The sequence below is a fragment of the Zingiber officinale genome, chromosome 4A (assembly GCF_018446385.1).
Source record: "Zingiber officinale cultivar Zhangliang chromosome 4A, Zo_v1.1, whole genome shotgun sequence".
Lineage (NCBI taxonomy): Eukaryota > Viridiplantae > Streptophyta > Magnoliopsida > Zingiberales > Zingiberaceae > Zingiber > Zingiber officinale.
Window position 1 is genome coordinate 151,774,199 of NC_055992.1, and position 25,479 is coordinate 151,799,677.

The 25,479-nt window shown below is 38.0% G+C and overlaps 3 protein-coding genes across 3 annotated transcripts; 1 reads left to right on the plus strand and 2 right to left on the minus strand.

Annotated features, from left to right (window-relative positions):
- The first annotated feature begins 18,866 nt into the window (after positions 1–18,866).
- On the plus strand, positions 18,867–19,831 carry LOC121971709. The gene is made up of 3 exons (XM_042523105.1): positions 18,867–19,137; positions 19,213–19,498; positions 19,565–19,831. The coding sequence occupies exons 1-3, from the start codon at positions 18,902–18,904 to the stop codon at positions 19,631–19,633; spliced, it is 591 nt and encodes a 196-aa protein (XP_042379039.1). The 5' UTR covers positions 18,867–18,901; the 3' UTR covers positions 19,634–19,831.
- Positions 19,832–19,920: 89 nt separating this feature from the next.
- Positions 19,921–20,331, minus strand: LOC121972936 (arabinogalactan protein 1-like). The gene has a single exon (XM_042524547.1). It carries the CDS (start codon positions 20,329–20,331, stop codon positions 19,921–19,923), a length of 411 nt encoding a protein of 136 aa, XP_042380481.1.
- Positions 20,332–21,430: 1,099 nt separating this feature from the next.
- Positions 21,431–25,322, minus strand: LOC121971710 (cytochrome c oxidase subunit 6b-3-like). The gene is made up of 5 exons (XM_042523106.1): positions 25,119–25,322; positions 22,119–22,298; positions 21,947–22,029; positions 21,776–21,857; positions 21,431–21,692 (listed from the first exon to the last, which is right to left on the minus strand). Exons 1-5 carry the CDS (start codon positions 25,158–25,160, stop codon positions 21,639–21,641), a joined length of 441 nt encoding a protein of 146 aa, XP_042379040.1. The 5' UTR covers positions 25,161–25,322; the 3' UTR covers positions 21,431–21,638.
- Positions 25,323–25,479: the final 157 nt, after the last annotated feature.

Genomic DNA, 25,479 nt, shown 5'->3' on the forward strand with positions numbered 1-25,479 from the left:
ATGGAGCCTGATCGGTCCACGCATCGATTCAGTACCAGCCGCTGACGCAACGCCAGATTTCTTCGTGTTTCTTCGTTTTCTTCGCAGGTTATAAAAGGGCTGCTGCGAGCCTCGAACTTCTTCTTCCTTCTTCCTTCTTGCTGATTTTGGCTTGTTGAGCTTTGTTGAGTTGCTTTGAAGCTTCGCGTGAGCTTCCTGTCGTCTGCTGTAGGCACTTGGAAGCGGCTGCTTCTTCCAGTCGAAGAGAAGGCAAGAAAGTTTACATTTGTATTGTACTTTATTTCTTGTTTTCCTTGTACTCTTTTCTTGCTGTTGCAAGAAGTTTCTGTGGCGAGGTTTCTCCACCCAGAAGGAGTGTTTTTATTAGCCGGTTTTCCGGGGACTCATCCACCGACGGATTGATTGGGTTCGTCCACCTTACGGACACGCCGAGGAGTAGGAGTTTCATCTCCGAACCTCGTTACATCCTTGCGTAGAGGTTTGATTTCTTCTCATGTTTTCTTTCTGCATTTAGTTTCCGCTGCGCTAACCCTAGTTTGTAGAAAGAAACGCGAGCAATTGGGGTCGGCTATTCACACCCCCCCTCTCTAGCTGTACGAAGAGATCCTAACAGATTCTAAGTCAAATCTTGCCGACATATTTACCAAACCACTACCTGAAACAAAATTTATCTCACTTAGGAGAGAACTTGGTATGTGTTTCGTAGAATAGTGAGTATAGCATTAGATGATCCCTTATCACATTAAGAATTTATCTCATTACATCTCACATTAGACCTAAGAAGCCTTGCTTGTGTGTTTCTTCAATTAGACATTAAGTGAGATGATTAGGATGATGCTTTTGGTTCAACACGTTAGTCATGATACATTACTTTGAGCCAATATGACATCTAGTAACATTAATCCTACATTACTTTGGGCCAATCATAGGGAAAGCAAGTGTACACATCATGTGCACTTAGCCCTACGATTATGATTGAACATTTTAATTTAAAATACATATAAACCTTATTTTTAAAACACTTGTTGAAGTTGGTCTTTGGATAGGAGTTATCATTGAATAATTAGATACGAACTTACTAAAATATTGAAGTTTTTGACAACTTTCAATTTTGTGTAAATCTTCGCTAATAAGAGTCCATTTTTGTCAAATTTTATTTTTCCTTGATAATATGAGACATATATAGTGTCTACACAAAATTTCATGATTTTTAGAGTAGTGTTCAATTATTTGTGCATTTCTAAAACTTAGATCTGAAAGTGTTTAGAAATGCAGTAATATCAGAATTCCCAATAGATCGGTCAATCGATTGGGAAGCTCGCATTTCACCATAGAGGGCAGTTGAATCGATCAATGAATCGATTGAGCGCGTTTCGATCGATTGAGATACATTTTCGATTTTCACAGAGGTCATTTGAATCGATCAATGGATCGATTCAGCGTGTTTGAATCGATCGATGGATCGATTAAGATGCGTTTCCGATTTTGCATAGAGGCTTCGTGAATCGATCGACCGATCGATTCTCTTACTCCCAATCGATCGGTCGATCAATTGGGTATTTAAAATCCAACTTAAATCACTGTTGACCTAAGTCCACCCTCACTTTCTCTCGTTTTCCTTTCAACTCGATCCGTGCCCTAGCCTGGGCGATTCTCTCGGCAAATCTCCCACCTGCATCGGCTGTCCTCTCCGACGGTCCTCTCCGGCGAAGGGCGTTCTTCCGTCTCTCTCCCACTTCCACTCCTCCTCTCTCGACGACCGGGGCCGCTCCTTCTTCCTCATCTCTGCGTCGCACACACGATGAAAACACCGAACCCTAAGTAATTTCTTCCCTCTTTTCTCATTTTCTCTTTGGCTCTTTCTCCTATACTTGGATTGTTAATCTACATGTGTCTTGTGTGTTTTTGTGTGTTGCATTGCATTTCCCTCATGCATTGCCTTGTATGCATTGTCCTTCCATTTTCCTGCATTTTCTTCTCTGCATTCTCTGTTATACTGTGATTTCTCTTGTCATTTCTTGTTCCTTTTCATTGGTTATTCTTAGGAAGAGACATAAGGTCCGCGAGTCAGGTGAGGGTTCATCTCGGCAGCCACGTCGCCCTCTCCCTCCCACTGATCAGCGATTTCCTAATGCTGCTATGCAGCAGGCCTTTAGCAAACATACCTTCAAACTTATAACCCCTAGGTCTGTTGATCTTCAATTCTACAAGGACTCTTGCTTTAATATCTATTCCCTCTTCAAGCACTATAAACTTGAGTCAATTTTCTCTTGTGAGAAGAGTATAAATGTAAGCCTTGTATCTGAATTCTATAACAACTTGCACACTTCTGATGGTGTCAACTATCGCACTCGCGTTGCGAAGCAAAGTTTGGACTTTCCCTATGCGATCCTTCAATCCTTTCTAGGGTGTCTATCATCCGAAAATGATTTTTTTTTTCTATCCCACTCTTCCTGATGAGTTGCCTCCACCCTTTGAGTATATCAGCATTGCATCTATGCATCAGACCCTTTTTGGTCGTCCTCGTCCGGACGGGCCAAATGCCCAGATCACTTCTTTCTCTTCTCTTGCGTTATCGGTTGAGAACGCCGTCCTGTTTAAAGTGGTCATTAACTGTCTCTTTCCCATTGTCTCACGTGCCTTAGCCGCTCTTCGACCTTCTCACATGTTCGCATTATATGTCATACGCCATTCCCTTGACATCAACATTGCTCTAAACATATTTCATTGCATCATTCATTTTTCTCAGCCGGTGCAGCAGACGATTCACATGCATTTTCGTCATCTCATCACTGACTGGCTGGAGTTCATGGAGATAGATGTCTCTCGGGGGTGGCTGGAGCCCATGACCGTTGCCTACTCTAGGATTTCTTCATGCTCGTTCACGAAGACGGGATTAGAGGTTGGTCCATCGGGCTTCCGATGGCGCGATGGGCATGCTCTTGGTGAGGGACCCAAGGCTCGCCAAAGGGGGGTCGCACAGTTACTGGTTCTTGCGGCGGCTGATGCCGAGGAGGATATTGTGGAGCCTGATTCTCCGACATTCGAGGAGTTTGTAGATACTCGTCTTGAGGAGCTACATATGGAGATGGCTACTCTGACCACCAAGGTTGACACGATGAAGGGGACTCTGGATACTCTGGTGGGTTTGGTGAGCTCTTGGGCGACGAGTCGCCCATCTCCGTCTGTTCCTGCTGCTGCGGCTGTTCCTGAGGATGTTGTTGTGTCTGCTGATGCTCCTGCTCCTGCTACTACAGCTGCCCCTCCTTCTGATCCTATCGACATTTCTGATCCTGTTCCTACTCTTCTGGGAGATGATACTTTTGAGTTCTTTGTATCTTTATGACATGTGATCTTGTACGTTATATGGATGTTTGTTGTGAAGTCATCTTGTGAACTTCACTTTATTTTGGGTGTATGAGATATTATTTTTATAAATTATATTTCGGTTCTACAATCCAGTTAGTTATATTATGTTGATATCTGTGTGATTTAGGGCGAGTACCCCTCGGGTTTATCATATTTGTTTAATGCACAAATTGAAGGGGAGTTTTGTTTTTTTTTTTATATTTGACAAAGGGGGAGATGTAAGTTAAAGTTTATGCTTAATTAGGAAGGAGATTCATGCTTAGTCATATATGATTTGCTATTATTGATTATGATCAAGTAAGATGAATTTTATGCATAGTTAATAATGATATTGTTATTTACTGTTAGCTCATGCTTATTGCTATTTACTGCTTATCATCTTATTATTATGGTGTGTTAAAAATTAGCCTAAACTCAAATAGATTGTCAAACATCAAAAAATGGGGAGATTGTTGGTGCAATCATGCCCTGGATGTTTTCAATGTGTTGACAACTATTTAAGTTTAGGTTAATACATTTGGATCTAACGTGTGCTGCAAGGTTTGTAGGAAGAAGTCCAAGAAGGTTGAGTACCGGAGTCTTGGTAGGAAAAGTCCTTGCAGGTCAGAAGACCGGGTGTAAGGAAAGAGAAGTCCAAGAAGGTCGAAGACCAGAGTCTTGGCAAGAAAGTCTAGGGATGCGTTCATCTGGCACGAGGTATTAGTTGGGAAACCAACAAGCAATCGATTGAGGCGCATAATTATGGAACAGAATACTGCTGAATCGATCAACCGATCGATTGGAGGAAACCAATCGATCGGCCGATCGATTGATATCCTCTGCGCGAGAGCACAGAGGGAACTTGGATCGATCAGCCGATCGATTGGAGGAATCCAATCAATTGGTCGATCGATTCACAAGGTTTCTTCATGAAGGAGTGATTTTGAATCGATCAGCCGATCGATTGGAGCTAACTAATCGATCGACCGATCGATTGAATCCACTTCTGTACCTAAAAAATATGCGACTGAATCGATCCAATGTTGGCCCAATCGATCGTAACGGCGCTCAACGACTATATTTGAATCAATTGGAGATGTGCTCAATCGATTGACGACAACGATCACATGAGAAACAGCTACTTTTGAAGACGAATAAAAAGGGGAGATGTACTGTAGCAAAATACACACTTGAATACTTATTGTGATAAGCAAAAAGAGAGTTCTCCAAGTGATTTCAAAGCAAAAGATTTTGAGTCTCTTCCTCCTAAGCCTAGATCTCATCTTGTAAGAGGAAGAGGCAACCTTATAAAGGTTTCTCCACCTTCGTGTGTGATAATGAGAAGGAGAAGTTCATATTGGAGCTTGATCATATAGGTGTGTGCCTTGGATTAGTCACCTCAAGGAGGTGGAGACCAAGTAAACCAAGGAGTTTGCATTATTTTCTTGTTTTTCTTATCTTTCATTTCTCTCTATTTGCTTTCGCTAACAAGTTGTAGGTGAAAAATTGAAGAAAGACTATTCACCTCTCCCCCCCCCCCTAGCCATACGCAAAGGTCCTATCAACTAAGTGTTGGTGCAATATCCCTCAGGTCAAGGTTGACCTGGGTAACCAAGCTGAGTCTTGGTTTGGGTTTAGATGTTTGACAATAAGATATTGATTGAAGAAAAGTCAAGTAGGTCAAGGTTGACTGGATACTTGACTGGGAAGTCCTAACTGGGATGTTAGGCAAAATGAAAGTCCTGGTGAGTGAAGCCAGGCAGAAGAAAAGTCCTGGTGAGTGAAGCCAGGCAGTAGGAAGTCCTGGTGAGTGAAGCCAGGCAGAAGGAAGTCCTAGTGAGTGAAGCTAGGCAGATGGAAATCCTGGTGAGTGAAGCCAGGTGAAAGTCCTAGTGAGTGAAGCTAGGCAGATGGAAGTCCTAGTGAGTGAAGCTAGGCAGATGGAAATCCTGGTGAGTGAAGCCAGGTGAAAATCCTGGTGAGTGAAGCCAGGTGAAAGTCCTAGTGAGTGAAGCTAGGCAGATGGAAAACCCTGGTGAGTGAAGCCAGGTGAAAGTCCTAGTGAGTGAAGCTAGGCAGATGGAAAACCCTAGTGAGTGAAGCTAGGTGAAAGTCCTGGTGAGTGAAGCCAGGCAAGGGAAAATCCAGATGGATCAAGGATGATCGGACATCTGGTGTTGGGAAGTCCAAGTAGGTCAAAGGATTGACTGGATACTTGGCATGAAAGAAAAGTCCAAGTAGGTCAAAGGGATTGACCGGATACTTGGCACAGAGAAAAGTCCAAGTGGGTCAAAGGGATTGACCGGACACTTGGTAAGGGAGTCCTAGCAGGTCAAGGGAGTGACTAGATGCTAGGCATGACATACCAACAGGTCAAGGTTGACCGAATGTTGGTTAGGGATGTTTGGGACTTGGTTTTGGACAAAAACCAAGTGCTGGATCGATCCGTGGATCGATCCAGGATCTGGATCGATCAGTGGATGGATCCAGATTCCGTGGCAGCCATAGGTCCCGATCGATCAGCCGATCGATCGGGACGATGCTGCTTCGCGCGATAAGCGCTGGATCGATCCGTGGATCGATCCAGGCGCGTTTCCAGAGCACAGAGGCGCTCTGGATCGATCCGTGGATCGATCCAAAGCCTCCCCGATCTATTGGGAACATTCGAATCGATCGGGATCCGACCGTTGGCGTCGTTTATAGCTGCAGGCGTTCGATGGCTGCGTAAGAATCTCTCCGATTCACTCCAGAGCTCTCGCCAACTCCTCCACAGCGCTCTCAAAGATCAGATCGCTAGTTCTTGAAGGATCTTGGAAGCTTTCCAAGTCAAGAGGCGGATCAAAGGCAAGAAGAGAAGCTAGGGTTAGGGTTTTGTACTCATTGTAAGCTTGTAAGCTTGTATTTTGTTTCCCTTTCCTTTCTTCTTGTACTGAGAGTCTTGTAGGGCTTCTCCGCCCTCGGTAGTTACCGAAAAGGAGTGGTTTCATAGTGGAGGGTGCGTGCGTGGTGTGGATCCTTGGACTAGTCACCTCTTGTGAGGTGGATACCAAGTAAACCAACCGTGTTAGCATTGTGTGATTTGTTTCTGTATTTTTCGCTGCATATTCTTGAAGAAACAAGCAACGCCGAGCAACGAGCACGCGACGAGCTATTCACCCCCCCCCCCCTCTAGCTACTTTTGGTCCTAACACTAAGATCTTATAATACTTCAATACCGTAGCTTGCAACATTGAACAAACACCTACAGTAAGAAGTACTATTCCGAGTAAAAAATATATATCCCAAGACCTTCTTGATGAATAGTAGTGTCATCTCATGGAACAATATGAAACAGGCTTGTGTAGTACTATTGACAATGGAAGTTGAGTATGTGGCTTCTTCAACGGTTGTGTAAGAAGCTATTTGATTGAGAAGGTTCATGAACTATTTGAAGACTGCTGAGGACAGTGGTAGTCCTATTACAGTGTATTATGACAATCAAGCTGCTATAGCTTTTTTTCAAGGATCTCAAATATCACAGCAAAGATAAACATATAAAATTAAGCATAATTTTGTAAGGGATATTGTTGACATGAAAAAGATAGTTCTTGAGTAAATCCCTACACATGTTATGCTTACAGATTATGTTACTAAGTCATTAACTAAAGAGTCATTTCAAGGACATGTGGAGTTTTTGGAACTTTAAAAAATGTAACACAATGTAAAGATAATCAAATAGATGAAAATGTTATGATCTATTCAATGTATATGTTGTTATATTTTAGATAAAAGTCTCAGTAAGCATGTTGACAGGTTGAGATTGATCCATACACATGGACAATCATCTCTATTTGTTAAGTATAAATAAAGGTAAGATAATTACTTATGGAATAACTTATGTAACTGTGAATAGAGACATATCCATAAGTTGGGGTCGACTTGATAATTATGTCAAGATGAGATTATTTATGTATTAACAATGATCAGAGTAAATGAACCCACCATTTATTGAATCTACTAAAGGTCATATTGGAATTTATATGTTAAATTTATGATTAGACATTAGGTATGTTTAGATCAAAATATGTACAATCTTAAATTTTGAGAAAAATATGCACTCATGATTGGTAAAGAGAAAAGTATCGTAGCATGTGATTTATACCACATATGCTATGACGACAATAAGGGTAGTAGGAGAATGGATCTGTGCTTCTCTACTACATGAGACCCTTGAGATTATAAGTGAATCTCAGCTTTACCCTAAATAACTATTTAGCTGTCTATTTGAAGTTTTAATTTGTGTATACTACTTTAGCATGTAACCTATTGACTATGGATGATTCTATCTATGATGCATAATTAGAAAAGTGACTTATTGAAATGAATAGATTCTAGTTAAGAAAGAAGATTAAAATAGATTTATATTTTTGACATTATTCACTATCAACCAATTATATTTTTTGTTCAGTATTTAAAATGTGATTATGAATAATTATATTGATTGGAGTTAATGAACATGCTCTCGACATATTAGTCATTATGAGGGATTAAAGATATTCATATTGATGTAAATGATTTAATATGAAATAAAGGTAAGATATTGATATTTATGATTCGTTTGATAGAACAACTAAGTGTAACAACTTTCTTAATAGTAATTACTCAGTTTATTTGTTGTCGCACGAACTAGTTTCCTTGAAGTGTGAATTAAATGTTCTTATATGGTGTTTGTGGCTATATGACCTTTATGAATTGACTTGGGTGTGTAGGAGATGTTGGACGTGTACAGTGACTGCACACGTTATTGAAAGAATGGGCGTTACTTACCCATTCATCTTCCTCTATTACGTATAATCACTGCACACATTACCACTTGTATTCCTATATATTTGTCCAAGGAAATCAGAGAAAGGTGTGTGAATAGAACATCAAGAAGCGGAAAGGGATTTGGTTTGTAAATAGTGAAGGATTGTTTGTTCGTCCATAATTACTCTTTAAGGTTAAGTACTTCTCTAATTTCTTCTCCTAGAGCATTGCAAATTTTTGTTTCATACACATTCTCTTACTGCAACCAAAACATCTGAATCAATTCAAATCATATCCTTCGAACCAAGCCCGGCTTAAGGTATAGGACATTAAGGTTTATGATTAGGGCCCCAATTTTATTGGACCCCATTATGGTTAAAAATTTCTTTTTATTGTTTTTTATAAAATGTTTAATTGTCAAGTCCTATTTTAAGTTGCATGAGTATCATGCGGATATAAAAATTAAGAAAAAGAAAAAACTAGTCATATTATTGAATCCAAAATTGATCATCAGAAATACAAAGTATAAGGTCTTTATATAGTTTAATTAAGAAACCCTAAACTCTAAATATAAAAGGGAAAAAGGCCAAATTGCCCTAAAATCTATAAACAAATAAATATATATAATCTAACAGTGAACATACACACTGCTTCGATGCCCGACCCTATTTACACTTTCACCTATCTCTTTAATTACTGCAATTTAATTATGCATTTGCCTTTTACCAATACATGTTATAATTAAATCACACTCATTTATAAGACCGATTACCTAATTCAATAAATGCCAGGTCCTTATTGTTGGTGCAGTGGGTCGGCAAGAGGGGAGGGGTGAATTGCTTGAAATAGAAAAAGATACCCTCCTTGTTCTTTCAACTCTAAAAAATGCAACAGTAAAATAATAAAAACTAAAAGAGCAGAATTAAAGGAAAGACACGAAATTAACTTGGTTACAACCGAGGTGGTTATTAATCCAAGGCAGTTGCAAAGCTCCACTAGAAATGTCTCCTTCACTGTAGGCGAAGAAGCCTTTTACACACTAAGAAAGCTCAAAGTTGCTAGGAATTGATTACTAGAGTTGATTGATTATTTCCTAGCTCCAGGAGCCATTATATAGCTCTTGAAAATTCTATCTCGATTGTTGAGGGTGCCTTCAAAGGGGTTGAGGGCGCCTCCAAGGGGATAAGCGGATAAAACATTATCCGCTTGCCAACGACAATCTGACCAGGTTGAGAGCGCCCTCAAGGGCATTGAGGGCGCCTTCAATGTTGTTAAGGGTGCCCTCAATGCTGTCGAGGGTGCCCTCAATCTAATGAGGTCGGAGGTGCCTCCAATGACTTTTGAGGGCACCTCCAGCTACTTTTCCAACATGTCTTCATCTTCACTTTAGCTTCTGAAGTCTTGATTGTTTGGGTGATTGCGGCCAACCGAAATAGGGCTCACCCGAACCCAATTTCTGGCCTTCTCCTTGAGCAGGTTTCCACCTCGGCTTCTCGTCCCTCGAACATCGCGCACGTTCTTCTCGTCCACTGGTGTACTATTCCATAGCTCTTTCGTCCTTTGGACGTACCGAGCCCGTCGGCTCCCTTCCTGTGTCGTTCTTCTCGCTAGCTGCGTCTTCCGCTTGACTTCCTGCGCTCCTAAGCTCCTGCACACTTAGACATAGGAATCAATAACAAATATGACCTAACCTAACTTAGTTGATCACATCAAAATAATCACGGGGTACAACAATCTCCCCCTTTTTGATGTGCATCAACCCAAGTTCAAGTTAGGGTAAAAACAGACAAGTAGGAATTTAAAGAAATTATTAAACTAACATTTTAAGCATAAATATTACAATAATAGAATTTGCAACACTAACTACAATTGAAAAAAAATAAAAAATATTAACTCCCCCTAAACTTGTACTTATTTCTCCCCCTTTGATCACAGCAAAAAAATAGGGTAAAATTTAAAAGAAAAAAAATTATATTTAAAATATTTTCAAAATAAATTCTAAGTTAACAAAGAAAGTTTCAAATGATAGCATTAAATTTCTAAGTTTGAAAAATATTTATAGCATCAAATTTTCAATTGATTGACAAAAGTTTAATGATATTATCTTAATTATATGTCTATCAATTTGTCAATTAAATATTCAATTTGATAATCAGCTTCCAGGCTGTGGCGAGCACTAGGCCTTCTTGATTGTTGGATCATCAACCACTTCTAGACAAAACCGTTTAAGGAATATAAACATTTAATTTCTCTGAAAGCCTAAACATAAGAGAATTTTTAATCTAAATAAGACTTGGGAACCTAATATAGGTTCCTTCCTACTGGGTTAATCAAAATTTTAGGAGGAATATATCCTTTGGGAATCTTTCTAAGTTGTCCCTGATATTTTCTAATATACCAATTTAATTTTCCATAAATCTTAAGTTTTGATTTTTGAAAGTTGTTAGGTTTTAAGCATGCATCAGTTTTCAGATTTTGAATTTGCATTTTTAAATTATCATTTTATGTTTGTAAATTATCTAACAGTATTTTTAAATCAGCAATTTCTTTTTTTGATTTTACTAAGTCTTTTGTAAGAACTTTGATAAAATGAAAAGACTGTTTTGAGTTTAGAGTACGTACCTCACTTACCTCTATTTCTGATGCTCCCCTTTAATCGCAGCTTTCTTTTGATGATTCTCCCTCTTCATCTATGCTCATCTCTGAGCTGGTTTCTTCTTCAATTTGATGGTTAGCCATCAGTGCTAATCCCGAGAAGGGTTCGACTTCAGATTCGGAGGATGACGAATCTGACCACGTGGCTTCAGGGCATTGTACTTGGAGGATGTTGGCTTGTACTTTCCTTTCGCCTTTTTGTTGTTCTTTTTCTTTATTTTTTGACAGTCATCCTTGATGTACCCTTCTTCATTGCAATTGTAGCACTGGACCGTCCTTTTGTTGCGTTGATGCTTTTTTTATTGCGATCTAAATTTATTAGTCTTAATAAACTTATTGAACTTCCTTACCAATAACACCGCTTCAGTTTCACCGATCGACACTTCGGAGTCGGGATCGTCTATCTCAGCTTGTAGGGCAACATTGAGATTTGACTTCTCTATTTGTTTAGGTTCTGCAATTCGAGACTCGTGAAATTCGAAAGTAAAAAATAAGTTTTCTAGCGTACTTACCTCAAAGTTCTTAGAGATGTAGTATGCATCTACTAAGGACGCTCATTCTGATGTTCTCGGGAAGGTGTTGAGCGCATACCGGATCAAATCTCGATTTGTTATCGATTCTTCGAGGTTGTTCAATTGAGTTATTAGTTCTTTGATTCTTGCTTGGAGTTGCGCTACCTTCTCTCCATTGTTCATCCGGAGATTTGTAAGTTGAGTCTGGAGGATGTCCCACCTTGCTAACTTCGCTTCTGAGGTATCTTGGTGGATTTCCAGGAATTTTTCCCAGAGGTCTTTGGCGGAGTCGTAGCTTCCAATCAGACTTACCTCCTGGGGCGGCAGAACGCTGAGCATATGGAACTCTGTCTTTCCGTTGGCCACGAAGTCGGCTTTCTCCTTCTTAGTCCATTGGTACTCTTCTTTACCTTTTGAAACTACAAAATCATATTTCATTGTTAATAAAATGTCGAAATTCATTTTTAAAAATACCTCCATTCGGTGTTTCCATATAGCGAAATCTCAGTCAAATTTCGGGGGTGAATACTTGCATCGACCATCATCTTGATCTTTGCTGCTTCAGACGGCGGTTAGTCATTCTGAGGCTATTGGGCTCTGATACCAATTGTTGGTGCAGCGGGTCGGCAAGAGGGGAGGGGTGAATTGCCTGAAATAGAAAAAGATACCCTCCTCATTCTTTCAACTCTAAAAATTGCAACAGTAAAATAATAAAAACTAAAAGAGCAGAATTAAAGAAGAGATACGAAATTAACTTGGTTACAACCTAGGTGGTTGTTAATCCAAGGCAGTTGCAAAGCTCCACTAGAAATGTCTCCTTCACTGTAGGCGGAGAAGCCTTTTATACACTAAGAAAGCTCAAACGTTGCTAGGAATTGATTACTAGAGTTGATTGATTATTTCCTAGCTCCATGAGATGTTATATAGCTCCTGGAAATTCTATCTCAAGTGTTGAGGGCGGTCCCCTCGGATGGGTCTAGTGGCTAGCGCATGAGGTGTTGCCACAATGAGGTCTGGGGTTCGAATCTCAGCAAAACCGAGGTAAATGTCTCCCTTATGTGCTAGTCATTATTCCAAAGGCTAGTAGTCGCCCGTAATTTACCTCCTTCGTGTTGGCCCTGGAACGGGTTGGCGAGGGCGTTGGGGGCGAGCGTATTTGCCTTTTGCCACAATTGAGTTTTGAGGGCGCCTCCAAAGGGATAAGCGGATAAAACTTTATCTGCTTGCCAACGACAATCTGACCAGGTCGAGGGCACCCTCAAGGGCATTAAGGGCGCCTTCAATGTTGTTGAGGGCGCCCTCAATGCTGTTGAGAGCGCCCTCAATCTGATGAGGGCGGAGGCGCCTCCAATGACTGTTGAGGGCGCCTCCAGCTGCTTTTCCAGCATTTCTTCATCTTCACTTTAGCTTCCGAAGTCCTGATTGCTTAGGTGATTGCGGCCAATCGAAATAGAGCTCACCCGAACCCAATTTCTGGCCTTCTCCTCAAGCCTGCTTCTGCCCCGGCTTCTCATCCCTCGAACGTCACGCGCATTCTTCTCGTCCACCTTACTACAACTTTTTCAGAGTGAGATTTAGGATTTTGGAGTTGAATAGAGGAAGAAGAAAAGTTTTTGGCGTGAGATTTAGGTTCGGAGTTGAGTAGAAAAAGAGGAAAGATTTATTACATGAGATTTAGAATTTCGGAGATAGATAGAGGAAGATGAAGGTGTGGAGGTTGCGTGCGATGTCAGGAATGAAAGTTATGTGTTTAGGGAAAAAATATTAAGGAAAAAATATTAAGGAAAATACATATAAGAAAAGAAAGAAAATTGGTATATATAAAATTAAGAATTTTGTTTTAATAAAAATAAAAATAAGAAAAGAATGAAAATCAATATAAATAAAATGAGATTTTATAAGTTATTTAAAGAATAATTTGTTTGTCTGATAAATATTTATATTAAATAAATAAATTTAAATTTGAGATGTACAAAATAAAATTACGTTAAGTAAATTGTACACTATAATTGTTATTTTTTTTAAAAAAAATATTGATTAATTTTAACTTCGATAAAAGTTATTTACAGAATGACTGCTAAAAGTGTACTGTTTAATAACTGTTATTAGATATTAGAGCAATAGAAACAGTTAGTAGCAGCATTTAACATAGAACTGCTGCTAAAAATGTACCCAATATCAGTAGTTTCAAGATTGCTTTTAATAGTTGAATCATTAAGAGTGGTTTCAACAGCGGTTTATTCAAATCGGTGTTAGAACTATTCAACAAGAGCGGTTGTAAAACCGTTCTAAAAAGGTAAGGTATTAGAAACGATTTAGTTCAAACTGTTTCTATTGTTTGATTTTCAAGAGCGGTGTTAAAATCACTCCTAATAAACCGCTCCTATACGGGTATTTTTTTTGTAATGAATAAAGTTGAGTGGTACTACTCTTGGAGCTAGATATTAATTAAGTGAGTTGTCAATAACTCATCTAATTAATGGACATTCGATATCTTAAACACAGGGAGATTACTAGAAATTGATTACTATAAATTGATTATTACAGTTGATTGATTAACTCATCTAATTAATTTGGGATTGGTGCGGTAGTTCAATAATAACTCAAACGTTGCTAGAAATTGATTACTAGAGTTGATTGATTATTTCCTAGCTCTAGGGGCTATTATATAACTCCTGAAAATTCTATCTCGAGTGTTGAGGGCACCTTCAAAGGAGTTGAGGGTGCCTCCAAAGGGATAAGCGGATAAAACTTTATCCGCTTGCCAACGATAATCTGACCAGGTCGAGGGCGCCCTCAAGGGCATTGAGGGCGCCTTCAATGTTGTTGAGGACACCCTCAATGTTGTTGAGAGCGCCCTCAATCTGATGAGGGCGGAGACGCCTCTAATGACTGTTGAGGGCGCCTCCAACTACTTTTCCAACATTTCTTCATCTTCACTTTAGCTTCCAAAGTCTTGATTACTTAGGTGATTGCGGCCAACCGAAATAGAGCTCACCCGAACCCATTTTCTGGCCTTCTCCTCGAGCCTACTTCTGCCTCGGCTTCTCGTCCCTCGAACGTCACGCGCATTCTTCTCGTCCACCGGTGTACTCTTTCGCAGTTATTTCATCATTCAGACGCACCGAACTCGTCGGCTCCCTTCCTGTACCGTCCTTCTTGCTAATTGCGTCTTTCTCTCGACTCCCAACACTCCTAAGCTCCTGCACACTTAGACATAGGGATCAATAACAAAATGACCTAACCTAACTTGGTTGATTACATCAAAACAACCACGAAGTACAACACATATATTCTTTGTCTTGGATGCTTGACTGCTTATGGCATTTGGCTTTGGGTCTCTTATTATTTTGTTCTATTCTTCTTCTAATGAGAGAGAGGATTCCTAAGGAGGGTGAAGAATAGCTATGCTATTTTGTTGGGAGTAACTGCAATGTAGTGGAAGGTAGATATTACAGATGTTATTTTCTGTTCTGTTTGTTGGGTGCCCTCTCTCTTCCTCTTCTCACTTTGTTTCTTCTCTTAGGCTGGCGACACCATCTTCTTCTCTTCCCTTTCTTCTTTCTAAGGTCGGTACCTATCTCATCTTGGTGGCCGAAAGTTGAAAAGAAAAGAAGAGATACTTAGTGGCCGGTTGTTTTGAGGGGAAGAAGAAGAAGAAGGAAATTTCCTATTTTGGCATTCTTTGGTGGCTCGAGTTTCTTGAAGGCAAAGAAGTGATTTGGGTGGAGTTATCTTGGTAGATCGTCGCCTACACGACGTCCAAGAGGAGGAGAGAAATATAACAAAGATCAAGAGGTAATTAGCTACAAAGAAATGTATAACTAATTAATGGTTTTCACTTCGAATTAATTAGTTAGTTTTCTTTGCATGAATTCTGAAACACCAACACAAGAGACTAGCAATTTTATGTTTCGATTTCGTGCTATCGATTTTGTATTTCGATTTTGCGTTTCGATCTTGTGTTTCTATTGTGGTCTTTGTAGTTAAACCTAGGGTTATTGTAAGAAGTTAAACATCCAATTTCTTTGAAAAGCTTTGTCTAGGAAGTGGTGGATGATCCCATAACCAAGAAGGTATAGTGTCTCGTCATGTTTAACCTGGAAGTTAATATTTGAAATAGATATTTAATCAAATTCTGTAATATGGTTTAACTTAGGAAAATCACATCGGTTAAAGTTGGAGTAAAAATGTTAAGTATCGTTTCCAATACAAGTTTAACTTCTGAAGAGTAACTTGGATTAATAATATTAAGCATCGTTTACAATCCAAGTTTAACTTCAGTAGAGCACATGGGTTGCTAGGTAAAGTTCTGTGTTTGTATAAATTTTTGTAAGGAGAAATAGAACGATGTTCCGAATAGCAATCAATATTGTTATGTTTTTCTTCGCTCTTTTCTGTCGATAAGAACATGAATTAGGATTTTTTAGGATTTTTTGCATATTGTAGCTTTTTTATTTCAAAGTCCATCATAAAGCTTTTTTTATTAGTCGATCATATGTAACATACTATATATAGATCTTAGTGTTATTTCCCTCTTCTTTTATACTATTTCCAATTTTTAACCATCGATGAGAAAGACACAGGTACTAAAGTGTGTTTCCATGTCACCAAGCTAACTTAGCATGTGGGATTGTATTTTTATTCTTTTATTATCTATTGAGAAATAATTATCTAATAGATTATATATTTAAATTAATCGATCTAAATATAATTTAATATTTATTTATTTTTTATTATATTTGTGTAAAAAATAATTAAACTTTGAAATATCACCAAATTGAAATTACACAGTATAAATAAGATTTTATTGTTCATTTAGTTTTAAGTAATTTTATTTTATAAAATAGTAGTGCCTTATACTTATATTTTTATTATTATTATTTTTTGAATATAAATATGTCTATAAAATTTAATTTAGAATATTAAAAATATATGAAAAAATAAAAGAATTTATTTAATCTCAGAATGATATACTGGATAGATTTATTAATAACATTCAAATTCAAAACTCAAAAAATAATACAATTAAAAATTTAAATGAAAACTAATTAAATTTTCACCAAAAGATAATACTTCAAAAAAAAGACTATTATTTATTAATAATATTCAAATTCAAAACTCAAAAAATAATACAATTAAAAATTTAAATGAAAACTAATTAAATTTTCACCAAAAAGATAATACTTCAAAAAAAAAAATATAGTCGAGAACTTTTTAATGATGATAAATATTATTCATCAAATATTAATATCAACTATTTAATAGCTCATGAAGATATTTTTTAATAATATTGATAAAATTATTATTCAAAATATGGATCAACAAAAGTCTTATTTATCTTAAGAAAAATTAAATAATTTAATAATTTTATCAATTGAAAAAAAATTATCATCAAAACTTGAATATGAAGATTTAATTAATAATTTTATATCTCAAAAATTAGAAAATTAAATTTTATATAAAAATTTATTTTGAAATATTATTTTATTTTAAAATAAATAAATCTGCCATGGTGTCCTAAGTCCAATTGTAAAAAAGAGGACGAGAGAAAATTTTATTTTATTTTTTATAGAAAATATTAAAGGCCTAAATAAAATCTTTTACCTATTACACGATCTTGTTCTAAACTTAATTTTACACTATTTATTCTACTATGATTTTTTTTAAACAAATCAATCTCGTATAAGTTTATTACAAAATCAATGACTTAGACTTATTATATTCTATAACAACAACACATAGAGGACTTTTGTAACTCTAACTTTAAAATTTCTCAGCTTTAATTAAAACTCATCGATAAAATTAAGTTTATCAGATTTAATCTGAATTAGAAGTATATGTTCTTCGAACATTCCGATATGCCAGACTCTACTTAAAATAATAGTTTTAATTTTTCTTTCCAGTTGATATTAAATATTTAACTGCGGACTAATTTTGAGATGAACAATCTCATAAAAATTTACATCGACTACTAAGATAAATTAAAAATTACTCAACAGATGATCCATAAATCTAATATTTTTAAGTAACTTTTTACTAAGAGAAATTCATCTATAAATTGGAACTTAATTTTGAATGTCTAATTTTAAAATCATTAGAGTAAAATATGATATTATTCATCCCAAACAATTTAGTATTATCAGTCTCATGATTAAAATATAGATAGATAAATAATAGAAGATATTTTATCCAACTTTATATGACACCAAATGAAATATTTTACACCGATTAATTTCAAAATTATTGATAAATATAAAAGGTGTGTGATTCAAGAATTAATGAAAATTAAGTACATCATTCTACAATTCATTGTAAAATATTGTATTTTATGATGTGGTGTAAAGCATTAAACGTGGAGATCAAAATCACAATCAAAGTCCAAGCCTATGAAGCAAATCAATTAGGTCGACAACCTCATCTGTCCGTCCGGGCATGACAATCCGATCAGCCCAATCGTGCCTGAATGATTGCTCTGGGAAATCTCACGATTAAGACTAGTAGTCAAGCAGCAACTCTCCTTGACCACTACCCTTGTGCAGGAGACGTGTCCGGTCGGACAAAGAGCAACCCTCTAACAATCGTACAACCGAACGAAAAGCAAGACAATAATTCTGTGCATTACGTCCAGACGAAAACTACCTAGCCGAGCAACTATCAGTTGGCCATGTGGACCTACTAACTACCTCATCATAACACATTAATTAATTGTTAACCGTTCGATTTAACCAGTTTAGTTGAATTTTAAATTTTATAATGGAACAAATTAAATAAAATTCAAAACAATCAGAATATTATTATTATTATTATTACAAAATTTAATAGATTGCTCCGATTTAATCGAGATTTTGTTCACCTGAATTACTTACCAGCTGTCGTTGCTAAACGTATCCACGACTCCCCCTCATCTTCCTTAGGCATACGTTATGCAACAAGGTAAAAGACTTTAAAGAGTCCAAGTACAATTCCCAACACCATCCTTGCAGACGCAATAATGATGTGTACGTAAATGTTTTTCTCCAACTAAAAGAAAACTAAAGCTACAAGCTCTTCTCTCCTTAACCAGGCAAATTAATGAAACCAAAAAGGGCCATTCCAAGCGAACAAGAGAGAGCTTTTTCAGCCTAATTTCCCAGACACTTACGATTCGTACGATTTAGAATAGGATTTCGTCCAACTTCCGAACTAATTTCTGCCCTCATTTGCCCCTGGGACATACTGAAATAAATAGATATATTTGTTAGTATTTTTCTCTCATAGAATATTTAACTTTTGTCCATCCGCTTTTCCGATTTATCCCACGAATATTAAATGATTCAACATTCTTCTTACCTCATTTTCTCATGCAGGAGCGCACAGTGACCCCTTTGGCGTGCTCCCGCATCTGACTCTTCCCTTCACGCTATAACAAAAAATTCCTGATCAAAAAAAAGGAAAAAAAAAGTAGAGCAATTTATTTGGCAATCTTATCAATTCAAATCCCCTTCGTAAATGTTGCCGATCACGCGAAGGTATCGAATCGTATATAAATCCCCATGAAGGTTGTTGCATTCTATTGATCCATCCGTAGCTTGTAGAAACTAGTGATCAGAAAATTAAATATGATGCAGTTATTGAGAGGATGGAGATCTTACTCTCGATGCGGGGTTCCTCCTCCTCTCCGTCGGCCTGATGGATTCTCTGTTATGGCTCTGAACCAGCGGCCAGGTAGGTTCGATCATTGGCGGCCGGCGTCGTCCTCGAACGGCGGCGGACGCAGTGACGACGAGAGATCATCCGGACGGAAGCTTCTACTTCTTCCTCGACTCGTTCCTCCTCGATCGTCCTTCTCGTCTTGGTTCGTGTGATTTGATCGATGCTGGTTTATTTGTCGAAGTATTTTGTGAATAGCAAAAACCCCCAAATGCGGCAGGGCGAAATGGTTGATCGGCTCCGCATTGGCTCTGCTGATTCCCCTGTGGAAGAAGGGGTGGCCCGCCTTGCTGCGAATAGAGGAGGAGGTGGAGAAGGTGGCGGATGCGGCGGAGGTGGCGGCGGAGGTGGTGGAGCAGATCGCCGGAGTGGTGGAGAAGGTCTCGTCGGAGGTGGCGGAGAAACTTCCGGAAGAGAGCAAGCTGAAGGGCGCGGTGCTGCTGGTCGAGCAGGTGTCGAAGGAAGCAGCGGAGGAGGCCCAAGCTGCTAGAGACATCATCCACAAGGTTATTCTCGTTGTCTTTCGATTTCAACAACAAAAGAATTCGAAATTAAAAGCAGGAAATGTGCAGGTGAATGAAGTGAGGCAGGAGGTGGAGAAGATTACTCTCGACGCCGGAAAGGAAGATCACAAAAATTAGACATCGGAATTGAATAAGATGTGTTCGTTGGGAATTTGATTCGTGGATGATTCTTTTGTAGTTGTGATAAATTGATCGATAATATCTTTTCCATAATTTTTTGCACGGATCAACAATTCTATAGAACCAGATCGGAGCCAAAAAGGATGGTAAAACAGATGAAAGAATTTATAAAGAAATGGCGATAAACGAGTACAACAAATGTAAATAATCATAGACAAATGGAAGGGCTCGAAAGATTAACATCCAACGGGGCGGACATCGTCAGGGGCAACCGGAGACTGGATCTACATCGCGAGGGCGGTGACGGCCGCGAAGGCGATCCAACTGAAGGAAAGGGCGACTGCGCCGTTACTAGACGGAGGCGGGGAGGTGGGAGCGGCGGCGGGGGATCTGGTAATGGACGACGACGCGGGGGCGGAGGTCGGCGGTGCGGGAGGGGAGAGAACGGGCGACTTGGCAACAGGGGCGGCGGCAGGGGGTGTAGATACGGGCGCCGCGGCTGGGGGAGTAACTGGGGCGGCGGAGGGCGGAGGAGGCAGGGGAGCCGGAACGGGCGGCTGAACCGGGGCCACAGCGGGGGGTTTCGCCGGGGCCGCGGCGGGCGGCCTCAAGGGGGCAGCGGCTGGGCCCTGGGCGGAGGCCGCCACGGCGAGTGACAAGAAGGCGAAGGCGATCAAGGCGAAACTGGAGGCCATTTCCACCACCTAGAGAGATCGAGATCAGGAACGCGATAGAGAGACGGTGAATCGGTGATGGTGGGCGATGTGCGGGAGGGAGGAGTATTTAAAGGGAAACGGAGGAGCTTCTTCAGTAAAAAAAAAATAATAATAATTTTTTTTTTCTTTTTTCTTTTTCGCATTCGACAGCGTCGTTAGCGGGGAAGCGCACCGCCTAAGTGCCGTAGGAAAGTTGGTATGCTCCATCACTGTTAACCGTTCGATCAAGAAATCCAACGATCGTTATGCGATCGGCGGGGCCTCCGTCAGTGGGGAGATTCCTTCGACTGCAACCTTCCTTGTTACAATTCGTCAAGCACTTGACCAACCGTTTCCGCGTCGGAAGCGGGAGAGTCAGCCGTCCGATTCGGATCGGACGGCCTACGCTTACGAGCAAACTGAACGTTGCGAAAAAGTCCAACTAGCCGTTTGAATATCCCTCTTTTATTTTTTCCTTTTTTTTTATTTTATTTTGGAAGGGACGTACGATACAGCCAGAGATTCATGTGAAATGTGAATGATCCAGCTGTTTGTTCATTTTGATATCATCATTCAACTTTTTTTTAAAAAAAAAAAAATAGATTTAAATACTTTAATAGTAGTGCTTTAAGTGTCACATATTAAACAAAAAAGAGCTACTTTTGTATATTTTCTATTTTTCACATATATTTCTTTTGTGTTGTTCATTTATGGCTCTAGTTAGCTCTGGCTATGTGTATCAAACAGCATAAATCGATTTATTGGGAATGATTCTTGTGATTTTGATTAAATGCTTTTATTTAAATTAGTTTTAAAAATACTTTTTATCATTTAATAAAAAAAGATTTGTTACATTACATTTGGAGAGTTAGGTTTCTACCTTAAAAATAATAAAAATAGTTTGACTTGGTTAATTTATCATAATAAACGCTTAATTGTATAAAATTAAATTTAGGCAAACCTCTTCCTTTCCTTTCCTCTTACTTTCCATCCTAGTAAACCTAAGCCAAATGGTTTCTCCAGCACTAACGAGTACAGAATAGGGCAAATCAGCTTCAACTCGAGACTTGAACAATATCAAAACAGAATATAGTCCAAATGATACATAGATTGTCATCAAGAGATTATTATTATCGAGAAATAAATGATACAAAGTTATCATCTAGACGAACAACTGCGCTCGTTGAGGAAAGTGAGTTTTGGCCGAATTATTAGAACACAAATTTTAACAATTCATAAGTCCATATCATTATCGATCAACATCCTCCACAATAAAAGCCTCTTGTTGCAGAATCTATGAACCCAGTTCACAGAGGGCCAGGGAAGGTGCCATTTGCTCGTTGTTCATTCCATCGTTCTACCTGCAAAAAATTAGCGAAGTATATTATGTACAAGTTTAAGTAGGAGCAATAAGCAAATACAAAAGGATAAAGAGATCACACACCCATTCACTTGGGCATAGTGAGCGATAGTATTTGGCAAATTTATTGCATTCAGGAGCATCTTCTCCCTTGGCAGTGACGCACCTGTCAAATACCATCACCGCACATGAATCAATTATCAACCATTCCATCTTCTGTCAGCAGCAATTACAGTTAGAATAGTAGAATCTCACCTGTGATATTCAATATAGCGAGTAAAGCAATGCCTTGTTTGATTTGTAGTCGGGAAACGGAAATCAGCAGGTGCTGTCTCAATCTGTAAATACAACCATCATAACTTTCGTTAAGACTCCTTTTATTTGTCTAAGAGACATGCAAACGCTGATTGCAAATATTCAGAAATACCTTTATCTCTGGTTCTTCGGCATCTTGTTCCTGTGTAGTCTCATTAGTGGTGTTTTCAGTAGCACTGACTTCCTCTACGGCAAGGGTTTCATCTGCCTTCTGCTCAGCAAATTCAGCGACAGCAGTTTCACTAGTGTTTCCCGCAATGATTTCCCCTAAACTGGCATCGGCAGTATTCTCCTGAGGTGTTTGTTCAATGGAAACATCAACCAGATCTGTTTTCTTAATGTTTTGCAGTGAATATTGCTACATTTTACAAGACATGAAATTGGAAAATATAGTCCTACACTATTGAATAAAATAGCGAACAAAGAGAAGAAGAAAATAAACAACTTCTAATGCTGTCTTGTCCAAAGGATCAGCAATAAAACATAAACCATTATCAATTTAAAATTTAATATATTTACCAATGTTGATTATGTCTATTATTGTTTTTCACCCGTCAGTGATTAATCATGTACCACATGCATCTATAATTGATGCCTTATATGGGGATCAATGGTGTGATAAGAATAATACTGCAAATAGTCAACCCTGATACTTGGGACTCAATTTCTTTTGTTGTTATGCCCATTTATAGGTAATGCTATGATGCCATCACATTATGTACTCTTTTGCCGTAGCTGAGACTCGAACCTTAGATCCCTTGGTTATCCATTGGAGGACTTAACCATTGCATCATTGCCCCGGGGGCATCTGTTTTCCCATCTTAGTCTATAAATCACTGCCCATTTACAATTACTGGGACATCACATTAACTTCATGACTAGCCATCTATGTTTTAGGGTATACATACGGACAAAGACAACTCAAAAAATCACAACTAACTAAAGCTTAAATAAGCTTATTCACATGTTATAATTAGTTTGTTAACCACATTTAGGCACAAAAGTAACAATGCCATGGGTACATAAATGAAACAAAACCACGGGCACGCCAAATGCGGAGTCTAACTACAAGGGAGTAATGTTTGTTTTTTTAAATGAACGTAAAAAGTTAATGGGAAAAAGTAATAAAAGTCAGTCATATGTTTGCCTTGCTAATTTCTAGGATAAAACTTGGCAATAAATAAGGAAAATAGGAAAAAGTGATAAAATTAACAATAGAGGGCAGAAAAAACATTTAAAAGATTAAGTTTATTCGGGAAAGTGGTGCCCAAATGAGGCTAATTTCAAAAAGAATCAGAGCTCAATATTTTTTACATTGACCAAAGAAATACTTGTCAATACTAATAAATTAGCGTCTTGACTCACTTTTGGATCAGAATTAAAGTATTTACTTAAATTACATTTCGGATGGTATCGTCCTTGAACATTATTATTATCTGCCTTTGGGTTATACTTGTATTGATAATTTTGTATTTTTTTAGCTAGCTAATATGTACTACTCAGTAATCTTCAATATGTTAGATTTGTCTTTCTTAATCAAAATGGCTATGTTTTAATAAATCTCCAATTGTTTTATTTTCCGTAAATCAGCTAAAATGTGTCATCTTACTATAAAAAGAAAATAAAGTTTCTAGATGGAATTAAAAATCAGGGTTGATTCATGTATTTTGAGGAAGAAGCACTGATCAACAGACTCGGTAATGAGAGCAAGAACGATAACAAGATCACCCTTATCCAATCTACACAATGAGTATCATTCTCTTGAGTACATATTCTATGTTTTAAGGATCCTATGAGAACCTTATTTTGGTAAAGAATTTTCAATTTCCATGTCAATGTAGTTTGCAAAGTCTTATGTCCAAAACAAGATTCCATCAGAATTGAGTTCACATTTTCTGACATCATACATTTCACTTTCTATAAACATGAGATTACAAAATCTAACAGGAGATCAACTTTTTCTAAATACCAATATTAAAAATTAGTCGATGCTAATGGTTTTGTCAGTATCCCTTTTTCCAATCACTATCTATTCTTGATCTTTGTTTTGGTCTTAAGTAATGTGATTCTTAAGAAGAAATATAATTATAATTTATATGGTCTAACTAATAGATATCGTCATCAATCCGTGCTTTTCTCAGATATTTAGGGTTAGGTGGTCAACTGTATCAATCTTATCATCCAGCTTTATACATATGCTATATCAATAGTAAGCAGCCATACAATTATCAAATCTTTCAAACTTCTTGCTAACTATTCAAAAATGAATTGAAACATAATCTGGATTTATCATTAGAACAAATAATTTTCCTAAGCATATCACTTGACAAGTATAATTTCCTAGGATCCAAATACCAGCAAACTAGAGCTTAGACTAGGTAAATCAGAACTCAACGTGAGGGCTGGAAATCAAAATCCTTAATAAAATCTTTGCAAGGTCAGAAGACTCCATACTGCAACAAAATCAGCCTTTAAATGCCTATACGATTAGACCATAGGAAATCTTAGATCTAGAAATATAGAGTACTCTAAAAGTTAACGGAAGCAAACAATTCACTCAATTCATAAGGAAAAAAAAAAACTAAAAAACTGGCATCTTTCATCTCATCTTCTGTCACTCACAGGTTTGCTGTATTTTTTCCCCTCGGCTAAATTACCTTTCACCTTCATCCTCTACTTCAGAAGATGTGATCAGCCTGTGCCCATCATCACGACAATGTAAATAAGATCATCAATTAAACCTCTAACTTTTCAACTCCCAATAAAGTGCAATTGTGCCATTATCAGCTTACATCTACAAAGGAACTATTTTTACACGTTCTAGACCTATTCGCGATACATGTTTGCAACTATTACTACAGTTTACTTCCAATCCCAAAAAAGAAACTGAAAAAAAAAAAGATTTATTACTCCACAAAAATATAACATCCAGATCAATCGTGTATAATCCACAAATTTCATCACGTACACGCGAAAACTAAACAAGCAAACCACACCGGAAATTAAAAAAAAAATCGAAATTAAGCACAACTTCAAGATTGAGTTTCTTTTAGGTCTAAAAACCAAAAAGGCAGGATTTTGGAGAAGAGATTGTGGCGTCAAATAATCTGACCTCGGCTAGAGTGGGACGCTTCTCCGGAGCAACTTCCGCCATGGAAGGGCTTTCCTTGACTCCTAAACAGTGGCGTCGGAGCAGAGGAAGAGGAGAGATGGATGGAGGCGGCGGCGGCGGCAGCGGCGGCGGTTGTAGGGATCGTTGCCAACAATGGATCGGCTAAAATAAGGGCTTCTCCTCAATTTACACGCCTCAAATCCCAACTAAAAACTCGCAACTCCAACGGATCGGGTACAACAATTCGACTCCGTATTCGTTTAAATGTTTAATATTTAAATTATGTTTAAATTCTATTGTCAGTTCTCTATAATATCAATAAAATTTAAAAGAAATTATCAATCCTATTAAATTTAAATAA

Bases quoted from the DNA above. Each gene is read 5' to 3' on its own strand.
- LOC121971709 (XM_042523105.1), top strand. From the start codon at position 18,902: ATGATGCAGTTATTGAGAGGATGGAGATCTTACTCTCGATGCGGGGTT. The intron at 19,138-19,212 runs GTTCGTGTGATT...CAAATGCGGCAG, and splicing joins CGATCGTCCTTCTCGTCTTG to GGCGAAATGGTTGATCGGCT. The intron at 19,499-19,564 runs GTTATTCTCGTT...GGAAATGTGCAG, and splicing joins CTAGAGACATCATCCACAAG to GTGAATGAAGTGAGGCAGGA.
- LOC121972936 (XM_042524547.1), bottom strand. From the start codon at position 20,331: ATGGCCTCCAGTTTCGCCTTGATCGCCTTCGCCTTCTTGTCACTCGCC.
- LOC121971710 (XM_042523106.1), bottom strand. From the start codon at position 25,160: ATGGCGGAAGTTGCTCCGGAGAAGCGTCCCACTCTAGCCGAG. The intron at 22,030-22,118 runs GTATTTCTGAAT...TTGTATTTACAG, and splicing joins CCGAAGAACCAGAGATAAAG to ATTGAGACAGCACCTGCTGA. The intron at 21,693-21,775 runs GTGTGTGATCTC...AATTTTTTGCAG, and splicing joins CACTATGCCCAAGTGAATGG to GTAGAACGATGGAATGAACA.